Source organism: Daucus carota, chromosome 3 (genome assembly GCF_001625215.2).
Source record: "Daucus carota subsp. sativus chromosome 3, DH1 v3.0, whole genome shotgun sequence".
Lineage (NCBI taxonomy): Eukaryota > Viridiplantae > Streptophyta > Magnoliopsida > Apiales > Apiaceae > Daucus > Daucus carota.
The window spans coordinates 61,370,127-61,391,740 of NC_030383.2; the positions used below are offsets into that span (position 1 = coordinate 61,370,127).

Sequence of the window (21,614 nt, forward strand, 5' to 3'; positions counted from 1 at the left end):
AGTTATACGAAAGTTCTTGTTAAAAAAAGATATTCAAAATTGTATATTTACAATTTTATTTATAACATCATTATAAATTTTTTAATGAAATATTATATGATAATGTATTGTTATGAGTGTTTTTAGTATTTGAAACTGTTTATAATACTAATAGACTTCACATTTGTAGACTTGTGGTACCAAAAGGAGAGTACTAAACCAAACAATATAACTAAAACGTTGGACTACAAATTATACTCATGTTGGCTTATTATAATATAGTATAGATGGTGGGGGTTTGAGTGGGGATTTTAAGCCCCACTAAATCTGAGTGGGGATTTTAAGCCCCACTAAATCAGAATCACTTATTCGTACGTTTGTATAAAAAGTCGAGAAGCACTTATAAAAAGTTAGGATTTCTAACTTTTGTTTTATGACTTCTACTTTTTTTCCAAATACTTTAATCACTTATAAGTCTTAGCTATCTTCTAATTTCTACTTCACTTTTTTTACTTTAAGCAAGAAACACTTATTTTAAGTTCACCCAAACGATCCCAAGATATTTTTACTAAAAAAAGAAAAGAATATAAGATATTTAAAAGATTATAATATTAATATTAAACTTACATTTAAACATATACCTGCGTGTTGATTGTTTTGTAGATATATAATTAGTTTATACATATGTTTTTCAGTTTATACATATGTTTTTCACTCCACTCTCTGGTCGTGAGGAAAAAATCATTTTTGTTCTAGTGAGAGTCTTTTATATATGCATATAAAGAATATCATGAGTCAAGTTTTACAGTATTTTCATTTTATTGTAGTCCTCGAAACCTATTTATATTTTACAAATAAAATATCTTGTAAAATGTATTATTTGGCGGAACATACTTGAACGTGTTTTACAGATTTCATTATATTAATAAAATTTTACAAATATTATAAATTTACGAGTACAATATGTATGTTATTCAACGTGAACATGTCTATTCTCCAAACTAAACATGTTTTTTAAAATAATATATTTTACAAGGTTCTACACTTATAAAATTTATGGGATCAAAAAGATTTTATATAAAATAGTGATATTTGTAGAATATCAGTCGGAAAAAAATATGTTTTGTAATATTTTAAATTATTTTTTACTTGCATAACTTATGTGGACACTAAGACTTCAATGAAATGGGGATTCCATAGAATTTGACTCGGAATATCATCAAATATAATATTAAATTCTAAGTCCGACTCTTCTATGTAGGTTGTGATATCCGATTCTTGCACTTACACACTCGAACATGACACTTATTTTGTGTGGAATAAATTAAAGTACATATGCCTGATTTGCAAAATTTTCTACAAAATTATGTCTAATTTGAAATTTTATTGTTACTTTTTGTTAAGATGTTACGATGCTTGTTTATTAATATACTACGAGGATGTTTTCGTATCCCTAATTTTCAAAATTTTCAAGTCTGACACTCGAATATGTGTCGTGTTCGGCACGGGTTTGAGTAACATTGATTGCTATATTACCAAAAATATAACAAACATGAAATTGATAAAAAGATAGGATGATTAAGTGTTAATCCATTATCATATAAAATTTATACAAAAATCATATGATGGAGTTCATGGATAATTATATTAGGATTTATAATATTCACTTTTGAAATATAGATGAGATCATTTTGTGTCAAAAAAATATATGTGAATAAATTTAATGACTGCACTTACACAAAGTTCCCGGATTAGCAGGGTCTCTAAAAGCATCGACGTACAAATCTTTGCCCTCATGTTTGAGAAATGAGTTGTTTCCATGACCTTAACTACTACAGGAGAAGAAAAAAGTGATCCTATGAACGGCAAAAATAAACAAAAATATGACGCATGTTTGACCAAGCTTTTCTTTCTAGTTTTTAAAATCACAAGAAATTTGTGGAACTTGTTTTACCGTTTTCATAAAGAACTTATAAATCAATCTCAGAAACCGAAAAGTTAGAAATCTACTCATTTTCTAATGATTTATTTTTATTTTTGAAATTTGAATTCACAAAAATATGTAAGATCCTTTTAAAAGATAATTTATTATTATATTAATAATTTTTATACATGATAAGTCGTAAAGATCAAAAAAAATTATCCAAACACTTAAATTAAATTAAAGATTATTTTTCACTTATAATTAACTTATCTCATATAACTAATAAGCACTTTTTTGAGTTAATCCAGACCTCCATCGTATAATTTCGTGGCAAAAAAAAAAGTTGAGAAAATCACCTGAAGGTACAAGTGGTGGTGAGGGAGACAGGGACAGGTGAATCTCAGATGAACCTTGTTCTCAGCTGCGATCATTTCGAACAATTCAGTACTGCTCCATGGACTTCTTGGAGCTGCCTTAACTTTGTTGCTCGAATGTTTTCAAGACAGGCCTGCCAGAAGATTATTCGAGTAGAAGATCGGATACTACAGAAGGATAATTTACATTGAAGCATAATGCAGGTTCACCTAATCGGGTACCATCAGTAGCGGAACTAGGAATATGAAACAGATGAGCTTAAATTATACGCTGTCAATGGTTAAATGAAAGTTATGTTTTGAAGGAAAAAAATCTATTGAATTTTGGAATTCGGCTCGAGCTGGAGTCTTGGTTAGCCACTTTAGTTCCGCCAAGTACTGTACATTGTTGTGTACGAGTCTTTCAATATAAGACACTGATGTGAAGTCCCTACAGATAAATTACTTCACATGCAAATCAAATGTAGCATAACTAGTAACATAAAGCCCCTTAATCAGGACTAAAAAACAGTTGGATCGAAATCATGGATTTAAACTTTCTTTTCACTAAATAAAGAAAAATTATATACCGCAACAAGGAATACAAGATCTAGGGCTATCCCCACAAAATAAAAAAGAAAGAAACTAGTTAGAAGTGAAGAACTACCTCAAAACACCAGTGAACTTCTAACAAACTCTATCGGAGTATGGGGAGGCCAAGATAAAAAGTGGAGATGCAGGGGATCGAACCCTGTACCTCTCGCATGCAAAGCGAGCGCTCTACCATTTGAGCTACATCCCCAGAATGAAAAAATGAAGCAGTTCAACTTTATGAATTCTGCAATAGTCTTCATCTAACATTTAACAAGAAGACTATTATTGTAGTTTGCAGTCTGAATTTACCATACGACAAAATGAAGCAGTTCATATTAACCATTTGTACCTCTACAGGTATCTAACAATGAACAAGAAGACTGTTATTGACTTATTGTAATGTGCAGTCTGAATTTACCATTTCTGCATTCAAGACCTAGGGCGTGCAGCTCTCGCTTTTCGACATTCGGGACGAATCTGGTAAGAGACACGGGGAGACACATGTACTCTCTAAATTTATATTTATTTTTTGAGATTTTTTTATCATTATAAATTTTACAAAATTATAGAAGTACCCCTGTTCGGCACAAAGGGATTCTAAAAATGGGAATATCGGCTGCATTCCAGATATGCAGTAGCATTCTGTTATTTCTGCTACAAAAATCTTTTAAGACTTCGCAGTCTGAAAGCAGTAGCTTACTAAATGCTTGCTGAAAATAGTTCTCCCTATCTTTTATCAGACCATCTTTCTTATCAGTCCATAATCAAAATAGTAAATTAAGATAAAGCAACCAGCCAGGCTTTCAAATAATGCAGAATCAAAATTAGATCTTGTTCATATACAATGAAATCAAATTAGGACAGCTTCAAAGTGAAGTCATACATATAGATAGCTCTGAATGATAATCACAAGTTCATAACATGGGTAATAATTAGCTCAGAGTTCCTCCGATTGAGAACCAACTTCACTTTTCTTTTTGCCAACCTTATGTGGCAACAAAGTAGAGTGAATGTTAGGCAATACACCTCCACCAGGAATCGTAACGGATCTTAATAACAAGCTGAGCTCCTCATCATTCTGCACCGCCAATTGAATGTGCCTCGGGGTAATCCTCGTCTTTCTGAAGTCTTTCGCTGCATTACCAGAAAGATCCAGAACCTGCACACAAAGAAAAACATCCAACAATAGTTGATCACTCCGTCAATCAAATAACTGTATCGGTCCCAAAATAATGAACATTTGGATTATGTGATCACAATAAATTACAAATAAAAATACAATGTGCTTACTTCAGCAGCAAGATATTCAAGAACAGCAGCGAGATAGACTGGAGAACCCGAACCAACACGTTCAGCATACCTACCAATTTTGAGATACCGGGCAATCCGGCCAACAGGGAACTGCAGACCGGCCTTTTCAGACCTCGAAACACCTTTTATTTTCTTACTTTTTCCTCTTCCGGCTACACCTTTGCGTACACTGGTTAAACTCATTATCAAAGATAACAAACCTTTGCGAAAAAAATGTAGAAATATGGAGATATATGGGGAAGAGTAGAGGGGGTTTATATATATATAGATGATCAGAGCTGGAGGTTTCAACCTTTCAAACTTTCTTCTTTTATTCCTTTTTGTTGACTTTAATTTTTTGATTTCCTAGGCTTGAAAATTAAACAATCAAGAAATATAATTACTACTACAACTCCTCATCAATGCAATATTGACAATCTTTGACTTGACTTTGGACTGAGCTTAACCTCTAAGCTTGCATTTGTTTCTCCAGAAAAGGCACTGGCAACACGGATGAACAATCTTAATACTACATTACGAAGATTTACATGAAAACATGACCCGTGATTTGATTTGATCGTGTACAACAGCTTCCAGCCTTCAAATATGGGAAAAAAATACCGAACCTTACAAGCACTTCACATGCAAATCTAGCATAACTAGAAAGAAAAAATTAATCCATGATCGATGTTGTGTTAGATCGACTTGATGTTGATGGATTAACCTTCTATATTGATCAGTCTTGGATTGAAGTATTTTGGAAACAATAGTTACTACTTCATATAATGCGGTGAACTTTACCAGTTGAGGTACATCCCTTGTCTTGAAACGCCTGGTAGAGGTCTTTTATCTTCAAATTACATATTGATTTGAAGTTTAATCTACTTTCAGAGTTTCACATTCAGGCCCTAAAAGCCTACAGTAATGTTAGAATATTAAAGGGTTTACAAAATTGGGAAAAAACAACACCAACAAACAGATAAATCCACATTTCAATTAAGTTCTAATACACAAGTAGAGGTGCAGGGGACTGAAACCCGAACCTCTGGCACACAAAGCAAGTGCCCTACCATTCTTCGCATTGCCTGCCTTCTAAACTCACAATTTTGTAACCAGGGCCTAAACCCTGTGATTTAATGAAGCCAACAAGCAGCAACTCAACATTCGTATAATGAAGCCAACAAGCAGTAATTCAACTTTTGTATGTTGTAGATTTAAATGAAAACCTTCTTCCAATAACAATCATCCCAAAAGTCCCTAATTAAGGCACTTTGATAATGCACTAAACATTTCAAAAGTACTTAAAAGACACAAGTAGCTCCGACTCCAATAGGTAAAGCTTCAATCAAAACATACAAGTACTTAAAAGTCCAAAATCAAACATCCATATATTAAAGCCAAATTTAATTCATCTTTAAGAAATAGGCATTACATTCTTCCCTTATCAACAATCCAATCATTAACTAACCATAACAACACCATCCCCAAAATCTATCACTTCACATCTAGTCAATTCTAATCTGATTTATCTCGATAACAAGTCTAGAACTCCTGTGAAACAGACCCAATTTCACCCTTCCCTTTGGCAACCTTCTTGGGCAACAAAACAGCATTGATGTTGGGTAAAACGCCTCCATTAGCAATTGTCACCGATCCAAGTAGCTTGCTGAGCTCCTCATCATTCCTCACTGCCAATTGGATGTGCCTCGGGATTATTCGGGTCTTCTTGTTGTCTCTTGCTGCATTTCCCGCAAGCTCCAACAGCTGCACACATATATACATATGTCAATAAACATCAAAATTAAAGCACAATTACACATTTTCCAAGAGAGAGAGAGATTAGAGAGAGACAGATTAGAGAGGGGGGGAGATTAGAGAGGGAGAGAGATTAGAGAGAGAGAGAGAGAGAGAGAGAGATTACTTACTTCAGCAGCGAGATACTCAAGAACAGCGGACAAATAAACAGGAGAGCCAGACCCAACCCTCTGAGCATACCTCCCATTCTTCAAAAACCTTGCAATTCTCCCCACCGGAAACTGAAGCCCCGCTTTCTGAGACCTCGACACCGCTTTCGTCCCCTTAGTTCTCCCCCTCCCGGCCAATCCCTTGCCCTTTCCTGCTCCTGTTGAACTCATTTTCACAAAATAAAGCACTAAAATTTGTAGAGAGTTTTGTGTTGTGTGTAGAGATTGAGATGTGTAAATTTTAGGGAGAGAGTGAAGTGTTTATGTAGGGTAGAGAGGTGAGCTGTGATTGGTGGAAACAACTTCACGCGGATCGCCAGCGTGGAAAGTTTGTTAGGCGCGCGGGAGAGTATGAAATTTTTGAATTTTGGTGAATTTTTGTGGAATTTATGAGCTGGGTTTTTGTGGAATTTGTGGGCTGGGTTTTTGTGGAACTTGTGGGCTGGGTTTTTATGGAATTCATAGAGTTTGGACACTGAGTTGATGGATTTGAGCCCAGGATTGTGAGACTGAAAAAAGAGCTCCTCTTTCTTTCTTTTTTCCATCCATGCACAATTGCTAACCGTCCTAACTGATATGCTCATGTGCAGGGACGGAGGCAGGCAGGGTCCTGTGGGGTCCGGGGCCCATCAGAATTTTGAAAAAAAATATTTCTTTTTTTAGATATCAAGTATACTGAGCAGTGTTTTAAAAAGCGCATTAAGCGGCCGCCTAAGCGGAATCGGCCCTAAAACGCCTCGATTTTGTATTAAGCGGGTTCTTAAGCGTTTTTGAAAATTAAGCGGACTATTAAGCGGATTAAGCGGTCGTTAAGCGGATTAAACGGTACTTAAGCGGTCAAAATGATTTTGACTTGCTAATTTTTCAGTTTTAAAATATTTTTTTTATATAATATAACTATAATTATATTAAAAAATTAAAAAATATATATATTATTAAAAATTTAAATTCTTACCACAATATAACATTATTTTTTAATATATTAATATTAAAATTAAATATTTAATTATATTTTATTAATCCGCTTATTGGCCCGCTTAAGATTCCGCTTAAGCGTCCGCTTTACCGCTTAAGCGCTAGAAGGTCCTTCCACCGCCTAGAGCCGATTTGCGCTTTTCATAACACTGATACTGAGGGCAGAGTATTTCTCTTGCTAGTACATTCGTGCGCTTATTTTGTCATAGTAAATATTATCTTATCTTTACATCATCTTTGCATCAATGATCCAAGAGCTCTTCATCTCCGGATTCATTCATTTTTACAAGTAATTAGTAATGCGTTTCAAGCTTTACTTTAGTAATATTGTTATGTATACTTTGTGTTTGGTGTGCTATGTCGAGAAAGATGTGCCTATGGGTATTGATAATGAAGTGATTATCCAACATTTCCGGAATGACAACTGGAAGACTTGATTTACCCCATTTACGTGTTGAAAGATGACGAATGAAAAGTTACAGGTGAAAAAAATTCATGCGCTTCGCGCGGGAAGGACCCTTTTAGATATTTGCTCTAGTTCCGTCACTGCTCATGTGCTATGTATTATGTAGTATGTACCGTCAGAATTACAATAGAATGTGCTCCGAACATGGTATCAGAGCCCTAGTCATAAGGAAAGGGCTCGACGCGCACGTATAAGATCTATTAAAGATTTTTCATAAAGTTTTTGATTAGACTCTTTTATTTAACATGATATTAGAGCCCCGACACAATACTGGAATATAATATGATACTCGTAAACCCACCTCCTAAAACATTAAGTTTTTGGTAGTGGTCATTAAACATATACTTCATTAAAGTTTTTGAAGAATTGATCACTTAACTACGTATCGTGGTTCATTTTTGGAAAATTGAAGAAACTAATGCAACTCTTTATACTAGATTACTGTATCTTTTGGCTACACATTTTCGTAGATTTCAAAATGACACAACTTCTATTTCTCTTATTTACAATCTGGCAAAAACTGGTCACAACTCTGGCCACAACTCACTTGAATAGTCGAATACCAGAGTTATGCAAAGACCTTTAAACCTCTTTGTACAAAATACAAAATACACAAGGCATGCTGATTTCCAAGCATGAAATCAAGCCCTTTCTTTATCTTTACACAAAGGTTTCACAAGAGAAAGATGGTTCTTGAAAGAATCCAAATGCAGAGGAACCACACCTTTAAGACCCTTCATATTTGCTTTCGCTCCATTTCCAATCAATGCCAGAGCTACCTGCACATGTCCAGCCTCAACTGCACGATGCAGCGGTGTGTAGCCCGAGCCATCAACCATATCAACATTAGCCCCGTTGTTTAGCAAAACCTTAACGCTCTCCACTCGACCCTTGAATGCAGCTCTATGCAAAGGGGTCCAGCCATTTTGATCTTTTCCATTCACCTTGGCTCCTTCAACAAGACACCGTTTGATTTCAGACACGTCGCCTAATCTTGCAGCTCGATGCAGTGCATCTCCTAATTGTAACATATCGTATAAATCTGAATGACCCTTTTCCACCGCTAGATCAAATGCAGTTTTTCCATCTTTAGTCAAGGCATATTTTACATAAACCGAACAATTCATCAAAAATTCAACCGCTTCTTCTTGTCCTGCAATTGAAGCACAATGAAGCGAAGTCCACCCGTGTTGATCTGCAATATCAGGGCTACCACCGACTGACACAAGAAATTGAATTACTTCGATATGACCATAAATTGCAGCAACATGAAGAGCTGTTCTACCATGTAAATCGACTAAATTCACATCTATATCTAGATACCCTAAGCACAAGATTTCCAATAAATCTACGCGATTCATTGCAGCTGCATCATGCAATAACCGATCAACTGAATTATCCACAACATACCCCGAATCTATCAATAAATCAAGCATATCAGCTTTTCCGGATTGAATAGCTAATGACATCAAAGACCTTTGGCTAGAATCGCGTTTATTAAGATCCGCTCCACACTCTATTAACGTAGAAGTAATGTAACAGTTCCCACACTTAACAGCTGATCTTAATAAGGCAAAAAGCTGTGATTCATCGCAGACTGAAATTGCCTTTGATAGAACATAAGCATTATCTTGTTTTATTACAGGACTAAGGAGAAACTCGACGACTTGAGGCCCTACAAATGAAATTGGAATGATGGCATCCTTAAATATCTGAGGGCCAGGCCTCGAAAACAGACGATGGAGCTGCTCCTGGTTGGCCTTTCCAGTGACAACAACTGATGATTTCACTATGATACTCTCCAGGGGAGTGGAGATAGGAGGGTGATCAGACGGCTTCGATAGCCAAAGAGTGAAGGATGAAGTACCAAGAGGTGGTAAGATCGAAAGAGGACTTGAAACAGAGAGTAGAGATGGATTTGTAGTAGTTAGTGAAACAGCCACAGTCATTGTGTGCATGAGATTGGTTAGCCTAAAGGTTGTCGAACATTTTTCGAGCCTGGTGAAGATTATATTAGCTTCTTTGATGTCAGGCTTCACAAGTCTGTCCATGGAGTTTGTTTGGATCAGCTCAGAGGATTTGGATTTTTGGCCTCAAGGATGAGAAGTAGAAGATGATGATGAATTGAGTCTTGAGATGTTGAAAGATTGAGGTATTGTACTATTTTGGTAGTTGTTTATGTTAATGTTGAATTAATAATGAAAGTTGCAGTTTTGTTTGTATTGATATCTTGACTTGGGTGATGCAGAGGCAAGAACGTATCCACAGGAGGTGCAAGGAAAATACAAGTTGGAGTATATTTCAACTTGTTGACCAGACAAAAGTGACCACTTGTGTGAAGATAATGGAGCAGGACCAGTTTTTTATAATATTTTAACCAAACGTAATGCTATTCATACTAACTTCTCATTTTAAGTCGGTTTGTGACTTGTTTAAATTTAAACCGACTTAATTTAATCTTTTTGAGCTTAAAGTCGAAAATGACTTGAAGCCCGACCAAACAATACGCTCTTAGCATTGGAGTGAGTTTACGCAGATGTAAGAAACAAGTAATTTAGTCTTGTCTCACGCGGCATGCTTCTCCAGTGTTCCCATGGACCATGCCAAACACATTTCCTGTTTCAGTGTTTCTCACATTCCTTTGAGGTTCAAAGCAGGCCGTCGAATGTGGAAACTATATTCTACTAATTAAACTCGTCTAAACTGAAACTAATTAACCTAGTCTACCCATTTACGTGTTACACTAATATACAGTTCACACCGCGTTGAGAATCAAATCGACAAAGATACTCATCAAATATATGCATCTATGAGGATCTTAACTGTCTGATATCAGATGATAAATAACAAATACCCGGTCCAGGGAAAGAGCTTAGCCAACCAGGGTTATGAGCCTGTTTGTCTCGGCAAATATGGCTTATAACACCTAACCACTTGAGCTATCCAACAGTGCTCGTTTGAGATATTTTTTTACTGACTTGATTTTTTAATAAAAATTACTCATAAGTCATTTTTATTTACATTTTTAAAAACTCATAAGTCATTACCAAGTCAAAATTACCCACACACACATTTTAAACTCGTGACTTACCACATTAACACGCTAAGTCATAAGTCACAATTTTAAACTCAGATAAACAGGCTCGCCTTGTGATGATAACAGCCATTTTTAAAACTCTGGGAAGATTTTACCATGGTACAGCAAATATTGACTAGAACAGTATATGTGATCGACACAAGGACTAATAAAACAGAGAATGCAAATAATTAAAGATGCTACTTAAGGACCAGACAAAACTAATGGTACATCACCCAACAATTAACAAGATACAATACTATGATAGTGCTCTGCAGTATACATCATATACAAATACAAATATAGATAATCTGAATTCTTTAGTATTAGTGTAACAAAAGCATGATTATAAACATTACAAGAAGACCATTCAAATCGGCAGTCAAACACTTCTGTTGTAAAGTAGACATCACCAGTTTACAACATTATCTCTTCTACTAACTACTGCGGGCTTCAAATTCAGGTTTTCCTGAGAAACGGATTTTATACTTCCTTTCACTTGTGAAGGCAAAGAGACGGACGGATTAGGAGGCCTCAGGTACTTTAACCATCGTCGAAACCTAAAGAATATGTACTAATGTTCCAGAACTGGCAAGTAAATGGAAAGACACAAAACCTTCTATATTGAACACGACGGTGAATCCTTATTAACAGCATCTATTTATAGTTTGTTAATAATCAATGAACTTCCTTTAAGGTTAAATAAGAGTAGTGTTATGTGCCCCATATCTTGTCTCAAATTTTTGTCCCAAATTATGTGGCAGACAAATGACTTATCTTAATTGGGTAGTTTATGTGCACACAGAAGGTCTCATTATTATTAGCGTGAGTAAGACAAATCAAAGATTGTCAGCTGAGATTTGGAAATAATTTTTGGGGTACCTGGCATTTTCTGTTAAGAATATCAGCGCTCATCATATCTAATCAGGAAGCAGATCAGATGCCAGGGTACAGTTATTGCACAATATAAACATGGAGACCAAATTAATCTTGTTGATGACGTATCCGTGATGTTAAGATGATTGTGTAACTACGAACTTTCTGCCTGTCGATTACTTAATGCTTTAACCTTAATTCTGGTATCTTACTATGGCAAGTTGCTTCTCCTTGGATATCCTGTCGATGTCTCATGAAGGGTCTTGTTGCGCTTATATAAAATCACTATAATTTTACTGGAAAATTTGTCAGTGGTCTCAACTTCAATCATTCTATAATCTAGTAGGCTCTAGTTGCAGCTAATGACAATTTCAGTAATCAGTTATGTTATTCAGTTGTTTACCAGTGACATCGAACATTTGAGTCGCAAAGTCAGGAGTATAAAAACTTGCACAAAGTTGGCTCACTTATGGACTGACATATTTCTTGCCGGTTACCATGTAATTTAGTGACAATAATTAATATAGACATTTTGAATACTGAAATATGCAAACCTCTACAAAAGAGTAACCAACTGCAATATATTTGTAAGTAACTTGGCCTGAGTTCAACTACCCCTTTACATGGGGGAACTCAATTACCTGCCAGTGACAACTCTCCTTGAGTAATAGACTTTGGCCGGGTTTCACAAATGACAAAACCTTAGTTGAGTTACCGTTTAATTAGAATTTACAAGGGTATACAAACCTCTCTTGAGGCAAAGACAGAAAGGCAACCAAAATATTTCTCTGTTAAATTTAATTAAAAAAATCAAATTGAATTTTTTTCCCAGATAGATTAGTTTTAGATATAGAGTATAGACAATTCTGATTTTTTTGGTTAGATTGCTAAAAATTAAATACCAGACTAAATAAACTTAAAAGTGTTGGGAGAATATTAAAAAGACATATTATATAAGTCTTCATATGTGTGTTTGAATGAGTCTCGCAAGTATAATTGTGATTTATTTTTTATTATATGAGTTGCCTGATTTATTTATTTTATGACCTAAAAATAAATTCAATGTTTAAAACGAGTCCCCAAATTTTAATGATAATGATGACAATTTGATATAAACCTTATTTTATTGTTACATACATAAATTTGGAGAAAAATATTACAAAATTCTTCGAATGAATTATAACATGGATTTTCATAAATAATGTATTCAATGATTTATCAACTCAAAAGATTAGTCACCCAAAATTTTATCATATATGCATCATTATTACATATGAGATAATTAATACATATTGATTATATATTATATGTGAAAATAGTCATAATCTCATTGATATTATTGTATAGAAGATTTTCACCATCATAATTGGGTGGATATTATGCAAATATTGTAGGAAAGATTTTCACAATCTTAATATTATTAGATATTGATAATCTTAATACTTATTCATTTAGTTATCCATATTATATATATACATAAGATCGCACTCAAATCATTACAACAATCATCACCAACACCACCATATCACCACCACCACCATCTAGAGACCATCACCACCATCTATAAATGTGTGGCTTTTCCTTCTCTGCCAAACGCTGACTTATAGAATAGTTCGGCATCGTTCGCCTTGGGTGCCTTGATAAACGGCCTCCGCTCCATTGCTGTGAAGGCCACCGCCTGAGCGTTTCCTTTGGTAGCGTCCCCGTTCTTCACCGAGGCGGTGAAGAACGGGGACGCTACCAAAGGAAACGCTCAGGTGGCATTCACGGCGATGAAGCTGATGCTGTTTATCGAGGCGCTCAATGGTGGTAATCGAAAATGGAGTTCAGTAGTGGTTGAAGGTGGCAACTGTTAGATGGTTATAAAATATTGAAAATATTAAAAATTTAATATGTGGTGAAAGATTGATATAAGGTATAAAATGAGTGGTATAATTGGATCTCATATCTCACAATAACAGTGGTTCAAGCGCGGCCCTATATATATTTTGTTTTTTGTGGAATGTATTAACATTATGTTAAACATACATTGATGCTTAATTCAATTTACATCAAATGTTTCTAATATGAAAATACTAAAATTTGTTTATGGTGATGATTACTAGTACATGATTCATCCATTCATCATGTTGTTGAGTTATATTGCTGGCATTTTATATAAAGATTCCTGCTATATATAGTATATTTCTTAAATACAACTATATACACTAGAATTTGTCCGAAAGGAATTGATTTCTTAATTTTTTTTGTCATGTATTCCGCAGGCAAGTATGTTATACACGAGGAAAAAGGCTAATTATAACATTATAATAAACTATGTACAATTTTTGTCGATACCTAAAAGATGATGTTTTGTTGTGAGTGCAATGTGTTTTGGACATGGCTAGAGAATTATGTTGCATTATTATGCCTCCTCTTGATCTTTTTTTGGGCTTAGGATGTGGTGTCTAAGAGCATCTCCAACCATTGAAAACTTTTGGCTAAAAGGTGAGTTGGCATACTTAAAATAAAAAAATTTAGCCAACAACCATGCTCAGCTGTTGTCTATAAATTTGTCTAAAATTATAGCCAACCAATATAGCCAATACCATTGAACCAAAATGTCTTACAGGTTCAGTAAATTTTACATAATGTCTTACAGGTTCCATTTAGCCAACAATTATAGCCAATGCGGTTGGATATGCTCTAGAGCAATGTGTATTCAAAATTTTATCACTTGTTAACAAATTTTAAAGTCTTGTGTCTCATAAAAAATATTGTACAACATGAAATAATTGATTTTGTATAGTGCAATCATAGATTTATATTTAATTTTTATGCATTCTATCCATTTTTAATTTTACCTTTTTGTCCTCTATCTAATTTAATGACAATAATGTATTTAATGTGTCAATTTAAATTATCATGAATTTAAATATCTTTTAGCGAAAAATGACAAACATATCATTAAAACATATTGCTACTTTATTTTTCACAACTTCTTAAGGTTGAATTCTAAACAATTTCTTAAGAAAATTTGTGAAATATATACTACATTGTTACCATAAAAATGTTTTTAGATACTATAAGAAAAATATCTCAATTTGTTTTAGATCTACACAATTTCGTTCATTTTTTATTTTTTTTTGGTTATATCTCACTAAATAATCTCCAAACACACTCTTGTAAACATTGTTTTAGAAATGCACATATATGATCAAATTTGCAAACACACTCTTGTAAACATTGTTTTAGAAATGCACATATATGATCAAATTTGCCTTTTTTTTTATTTTATATAAATAGATCGATTTCAGTGTTGGAATATGGCAGGGGGAATCAAGTTCAAACTTACCATCTTCCCAAAGCAACCTTCAATATCATACTCGGAGATAATTTCGGGCAATTAGTAGGATTTCAGTCGATTGTCTTAGACAGGGTCAATTAGAATCCAACTTGTTCAGTATCGATAAATCTAAAAATGATCAGTTTTGAGCCGAAATTTATTAAAAAATTAATTATTTTGATTATAAAAATTATATTTATTATAATAATGTAAAAATAATAATTTAATGGGATTATATGTGAATATAAATTTTTTTAATAATATATATATATATATATATATAATATATATAACCCTACATGAGTTTTTCTGGTAAAAAATTACCTCACCCCAAATATAAAATCCCCGACCCTAATTCATATTTTCGTGTCCGGTTCTTGTGAGGATTTGGGACCCATTTCAGATTTTACCATCCCTAATTGGCCTTTCTCGATTTGAAAGAAATTTCAAATTTTTTTATAGTCTCGACTACATATGTATGACTACATCTTAATGTCTTGACCATTGCAGTGAAATCACACAGATGTAACAAACTAGCAATATTGTCTATTCTCATTCAGCATGCTTCTCCACTATTCTCATGTGGTGTGGCATACATGTTCTATAAATATATGAGTGTTTCTCTCATATCTCTGACGTTTAAAGAAGGCTACCTAAGGTCAGTACTATATTCAAGGAACCTCTTCTAAACTGAAATATATGAACTTGGCCTACATATATTATAAACCAGCCTAGAAGGCCCTATCAAAAGAAAGTCATCCTCGTTTAGAAGCATATTAACAAAGACACCCATCAGAATTCTGTAGCTACAAGTATATATAGCCAGCTGAAATATAATGAATTTCATTCCCGGGAATGTGATAAGCAACAAAGCTAAAAGCAACATTAAACCTTGCCTTGTGACATGATACTGGTTGGGGTGTCCGAAAATTATACCTTCGGACCAAAGATATAATAATGCAGATGTATGATTCAAATTCATTTTAAAAAAGTGAAACATGATTTTGAATATTACGTTTTAGTCCATTGAAATCGGCAGTCAAACACTTCTCTTACGAAGTAGCATCGCCAGTTTACAATATTACCCATATGAAACTTTTTTCATTTTTTGCTTGTAAAGGCAAAGCTGGGGACAGATCAGGCATTTAGGCCCCTTTACGATCAAAGAACTCAGAAACAACTGAATTATGTCTAAACCTAAAGAACATACAGGAATGTTCCCATAATGACAAGTTAATCTAAAGATGTGAAACCTTCTATATTAAAAGGGATTGTATATATAGCTAGTAAACAATCAATGAATTTGATTGTAAAAAATAAAGAATTTCCTCTGAAACTACAAATATCATGACATCAGGAATACTTTGACTATGGTCTAAATATTTTTAAAAGTTATACAAACTTGGGTCAGTCATAGAGTTGCATATTTCTTAACAGTTGTGTATATGATGAGGCCAGCCTGGTGCAAAAAGTCTGAAGCCCTACTATATTGAATTCAGCCCAGTCCATTAGCCCATAGCTCTATAAGCCTTTATGCTGATATGCAATCCCAAGCCTAGATAAATAGATGATTATTATAGTATTATTTGATCATCATACTTGATACATTCTTTTATTAATATCTATTTTTATCATAGTTTACCTAATATCATATGTTTTGATTTTATATAGATAAGATGCATCCATCTTTAATTCATATGAAATGTATATTATATATAAAATCTTGATAATCTGAAAGATATTATGTAGATATTATATAAATGACATGTATATTAATTGTAAAATCTTGATGATATGGGTCCATACTATGTAGTTATTATATGAAAAATTTCGCAATCCTCTTGATATTACATAATAAATATTCATAATCATATATACTTATTTGTTTACCCATCTCTCCTATATATATCTTCACACTCATACAATTATATTAAACATATGAGTTTTAATTCAAATCACATCATGTGCTTCTAAACACTAAATTTTGTTAATAGCTATTATCAAATGGCACATGATTCATCCAATCACTATGCCGTTGAGTTTTGTTTATTTACATTTTATATCATGGTGCCATATATATGTAACATATAGATTAAAGACAGTTGTGTATTCAAGCATTTGTCATCCCGCAGAAGTTAATCTCTATTTCTATAGTCAATCGGACAAGTAAGTATACATTTTATATATTTGAAAAAAAAATCAATTATTACTTCACGCTGAATTTGGTTTGTTGTGTGCATATTATATTTTGTCAGATTGTTCGATGACAAGCTCCACGTGCCATAGTCATCCACTAAGATCTTGTGGAATGGTTGGAAAATGAGTTCCAGGTCCCACAATCATCAAGTCATCCATATGAGTCGTCAAGCACTTGGGAAGACGAAGAATTGTGGTCAACCGGTCTTAATGGGCTATTCGTACATGTTTCTTAGTCCTCAGCCTCCTTAACCTTCCTAGCCTCCTTAACCTTCCTAGCCTTCACTTTCTTTTAGTCCTTTGAGTTTTATGTACAACCTTGAGTCATGTCTAATGTAATATGATTTACTTGCACAAAATTTGTAAATTTGTATTTTGTGTTGGACTGTTCTTATAGTCATGTAACTTGTCCTTAAGTTTGGAAGTTTTGTGTTTTACAACAATAAAATGTATTATAATTGTCCTTGCATAGTGCAGTAGGTGATTTGATTTAGTTTTTTGCACTCCACAACTTTATTTAGTCTGTTTGTAATTCATCTCAAAATTTAATATTCTTTTAAGCGAAATATGAAAATGAACAACTTGAACATTATCATTAAGTTATTTTTATGAACTTTAACTAATTTGAAGTACAAACTTTCTCTGATAAATTTTGTCAAATAAATACTATATCAGTAAAATAATAAAAAAAGTACATGTGCTTTTTAAATTAAGATACTTCATCAGAAATATCTCATAAAAATATGTTCTTTGAACAGGGTTCTTTCAATTTATTTGATAAATATTAATATTTCCTTCACATGTACAACTTGTAATTTTATTAATATATTTTTAAACTCATAAATTACATGAACTAAGAAACTTATCCAAACATATACTGAAAAAATAGGCTTTCACTTTTGGATATAAGTAACAATAGACCATAAATTAAAATTTCAAATTTACCCAAAGAGCACTACAAGAAAAATGCCTAAAAGCAACCGTCAAAATATGGTTGCTTTTAGATAAAAGCAACCGAACTGAGTTGCTTTTAACTACAAGCAACCGACAACTGTTGGTAGCTTATAAAGGGGTTGCTTTTCTCATTTCCGGTTGCTTTTATATAAAAGCAACCGTCTTGTTAGTAGCTTTTGTTAATTTTGGATTTGTTCAGACTATCTCAATTTTTTGGCGAAATTTTGAATTTCCCGTCGAAAGCAAAGAAATTCTGCCAAAATTGGTGGCATTTTTTTTTTTTTTTTTTTTTTTTTTGACAAATATGGCTTATAGCCTTACAAATGAGTATCTGTTCTACGAAACTCTCGGGGTGAGCCAGGGTCGAACCCAGGACCTGGGACGACAGAGGATAAGCTCTTTACCACTGAGCTATCCAACCGTGCTCAATTGGTGGCATTTAATAAGCCACCATAGTTACTTCCGGTTGCTTTTATATGGTAATTTCATAAAAAAAATCCTACTTATTTTTTGACTACCCCAATCAAAAGCCATTAGCTTGTACATGTATATACCCAACAACATCACATTAAGGAGAAGGGTTTTAATAAAATTAAAATAATAAATATGCCAAAGCTGCATAAATATAAATATAAGATTTTACACAGCATGTCCAACAGGCCCATCCATCATCTCCTGTTTGATTTCAATCAAACAGTATATACCAAAAGATTACATAAAACTAAAACTAATAAATAACCATCCGACAAAGTCTAACTAATACTTACTATATAATTAAACTACTGATTATGGATACAGAGGATAATGAATCAATGTCCTATCCTCATCCTCCATGCCGGGCTCCCCATTTAACAAAAAATCAGTCTGCATCGGAACTTCTGGAACATATGGAACTTCCTGAATATTTTCCTACACAAATAGAAGTAATCAAGAAACTCTTTTCCGAGTCTTCTCCTAACACATAAACCAGATTACCTGATGTGCATGTATGTAAACCTTTTTTTTGGGAATTATTAAATCCAGAGCTAAAATTTAACTTCCAGAGCAATATATAGCTAAATACTATATTAACCTTGACATTGACTTTTAAAGTAATCTTAACTTCCGAAGCAACAGCAACAACTTTACATGGTTAAAAGGTTCAGATCATAACATTACACCTTCTCCAAAAACAAAAAATGGAACAACCACTAGTCTAAAACAATTCACAAAAACATCAAGATATCCACATCTGGGGGTGCTGCTTTCATTTCAGCAAACTCACATCACTTCAATCTTCACAACCATTGTTTTAGGTGTATGTATTAAATAAAGGGTGACGCGGGAATTTTCGGGAGCTATTATATACAGAATTTTCGGGAGCTCCACGCGGGAATTTTCCCGCCGACGCATATACAACTTAAAAGCAACCACAAGCAACCACTGGTTGCTTTTATAATTAAAAGCAACCACTTAAAAGCGACCGTTTATAAAAGCAACTAAACAAAAGTAACCGATTGTAAAAGCAACCGATCCTCGTTTCTTTTATGCTTTAATCTTTTCAAATTTGAATTGACTCTAAAAGCAACCACTTTCAGTTGCATTTATAGTTGGTGGCTTTTGATTGGTAGCTTTTGACCATTTTTCTTGTAGTGGAGGCTACGCATGATTTCTCTTATCTTTTGTCTTCTATTTATAAATTAATTAATACACTTAATGTGTGTATATCTTATATAAAAGTTCATACCTTATATGCTATAATATGCTATAATTCTTATAATGAGTTGGTATAAATGGTCCCAACATGATAAAAGAAATCAAGTAGGGACTTGTCCATCCTCCCAAATGAAATATTCAATATCATATTTTGAGGATAAAAAAGAAATTAGAATTTGTTTATAATTTTAAATACATGAACACATTTTAATGACATTAACTTTAGAGTAAAATCGCACACATATAAGTAAAAATGAGTAACAATCACATCTCATTAAAAATTCATTTCTATTATTCTCAATTTTATACCTTTCTCGCTTCTAAAAGCAAATAAAGGGACCGACTAGGCATACATCAAAATCATAAAAGTGAAATAAGCTGATTAAAAAAAATATATATCCTATTAACTTCTAGTTTTAAACTAATTTTTAGCTTAAAATCAAAAATAGGTTAAACACAGCACAAGCAAGCACTTTACATTGGAGTGAGACTACACAGATGTAAGAAACAAGTAATTTAGTCTTGTCTCACGCGGCATGCTTCTCCAGTGTTCCCATGGACCATGCCAAACACATTTTCTGTTTCAGTGTTTCTCACATTCCTTTGAGGTTCAAAGCAGGCCGTCTAATGTGGAAACTATATTCTGCTAATTAACCTCGTCTAAGCTAAAATTTATTAACCTCGTCTCCCCATTTACGTGTTACACTAATATACAGTTCACACCGGGTTCAGAATCATATCGACAAAGGCACTCATCCAATATCTCCATCTATGAGGATCTTAACTTTCTGATATCAGATGATAAATAACAAATACCCGGTCCAGGGAAAAAGGCTTAGCCAACCAGGGTTATGACTATGAGCCAGTTTGTCTTGGCCTTAAGTCGGGGCTTAATTTAAGCCGGAAAAGTATTTGTTTGTGTAATAAGCCATAAATTGACTTAAAGTCAGGAATAAGCTAGAAACGAACTTAAAACTAAAAGTTTCCCGACAAATGGCTTATAACACTTAACCACTTGGGCTGTCCAACAGTGCTCGTTTGAGATATTTTTTTTAGTGACTTAATTAATTTTTTTGATAAAAGTTACTCATAAGTCACTTTTATTTTATTATTACATTTTTAAAAACTCATTAGTCATTACCAAGTCAAAATTACCCGAACACACATTTTAAACTCCTGACTTACCACATTAACACGTTAAGTCATAAGTCACAATTTTAAACTCAGATAAACTGGCTCGCCTTGTGATGATAACAGCCATTTTTAAAACTCTGGGAAGATTTTACCATGGTACAGCAAATATTGACTAGAACAGTATATGTGATCGACCCAAGGACTAATAAAACAGAGAACGCAAATAATTAAAGATGCTAGTTAAGGACCAGACAAAACTAATGGTACATCACCCAACAATTAACAAGATACAATACTATGATAGTGCTCTGCAGTATGCATCATATACAAAATATAGATAATCTGAATTCTTATATATATTAGTGTAACAAAAGCATGATTATAAACATTACAAGAAGACCATTCAAATCGGCAGTCAAACACTTCTGTTGTGAAGTAGGCATCACCAGTTTACAACATTATCTCTTCTACTAACTGATAGGATAGAATCCGGATCCACTAAACCGGCGTCTTACACAGGGACTCCTACCCGGGAGAACTACCAGCTACAGCAGACAACTCACAACCCGGGCGAACCTATGGACCCGGATACCATTCAGCCTACACCTCAACCAGGGTCCATACAGGGCCAAACCGACACTTGCTGCACAAGTCTCAGACTGACATGACAAGGACCACACATAACGGTCAACTACTGCACAAGCCAGGGAACATTCCAAAAGACTACTCCTACGCTGACACCTGGACACGTGTAGAGGATCAAACCCCTACACGTGTAGGACCAGGATCCAGGTACGTACCCCTAAACCCTAA

The 21,614-nt window shown here is 33.9% G+C and overlaps 3 protein-coding genes and 1 non-coding gene across 4 annotated transcripts; all 4 read right to left on the reverse strand.

The window, feature by feature from the left end:
* Positions 1-2,985: 2,985 nt before the first annotated feature.
* On the reverse strand, positions 2,986-3,058 carry TRNAA-UGC (transfer RNA alanine (anticodon UGC)). The gene has a single exon. It is a non-coding gene; the product is annotated as a tRNA-Ala (tRNA).
* Positions 3,059-3,750: 692 nt separating this feature from the next.
* On the reverse strand, positions 3,751-4,344 carry LOC108212882 (histone H2AX). The gene is made up of 2 exons (XM_017384595.2): positions 4,141-4,344; positions 3,751-4,009 (listed from the first exon to the last, which is right to left on the reverse strand). Exons 1-2 carry the CDS (start codon positions 4,342-4,344, stop codon positions 3,788-3,790), a joined length of 426 nt encoding a protein of 141 aa, XP_017240084.1. The 3' UTR covers positions 3,751-3,787.
* A 1,185-nt stretch (positions 4,345-5,529) lies between these two features.
* On the reverse strand, positions 5,530-6,347 carry LOC108213175 (probable histone H2AXa). Its single transcript, XM_017384944.2, has 2 exons — positions 6,066-6,347; positions 5,530-5,904 (listed from the first exon to the last, which is right to left on the reverse strand). Exons 1-2 carry the CDS (start codon positions 6,273-6,275, stop codon positions 5,683-5,685), a joined length of 432 nt encoding a protein of 143 aa, XP_017240433.1. The 5' UTR covers positions 6,276-6,347; the 3' UTR covers positions 5,530-5,682.
* Positions 6,348-8,014: 1,667 nt separating this feature from the next.
* Positions 8,015-9,800, reverse strand: LOC108212883 (protein VAPYRIN-LIKE). Its single transcript, XM_017384596.2, has one exon. It carries the CDS (start codon positions 9,594-9,596, stop codon positions 8,187-8,189), a length of 1,410 nt encoding a protein of 469 aa, XP_017240085.1. The 5' UTR covers positions 9,597-9,800; the 3' UTR covers positions 8,015-8,186.
* Positions 9,801-21,614: the final 11,814 nt, after the last annotated feature.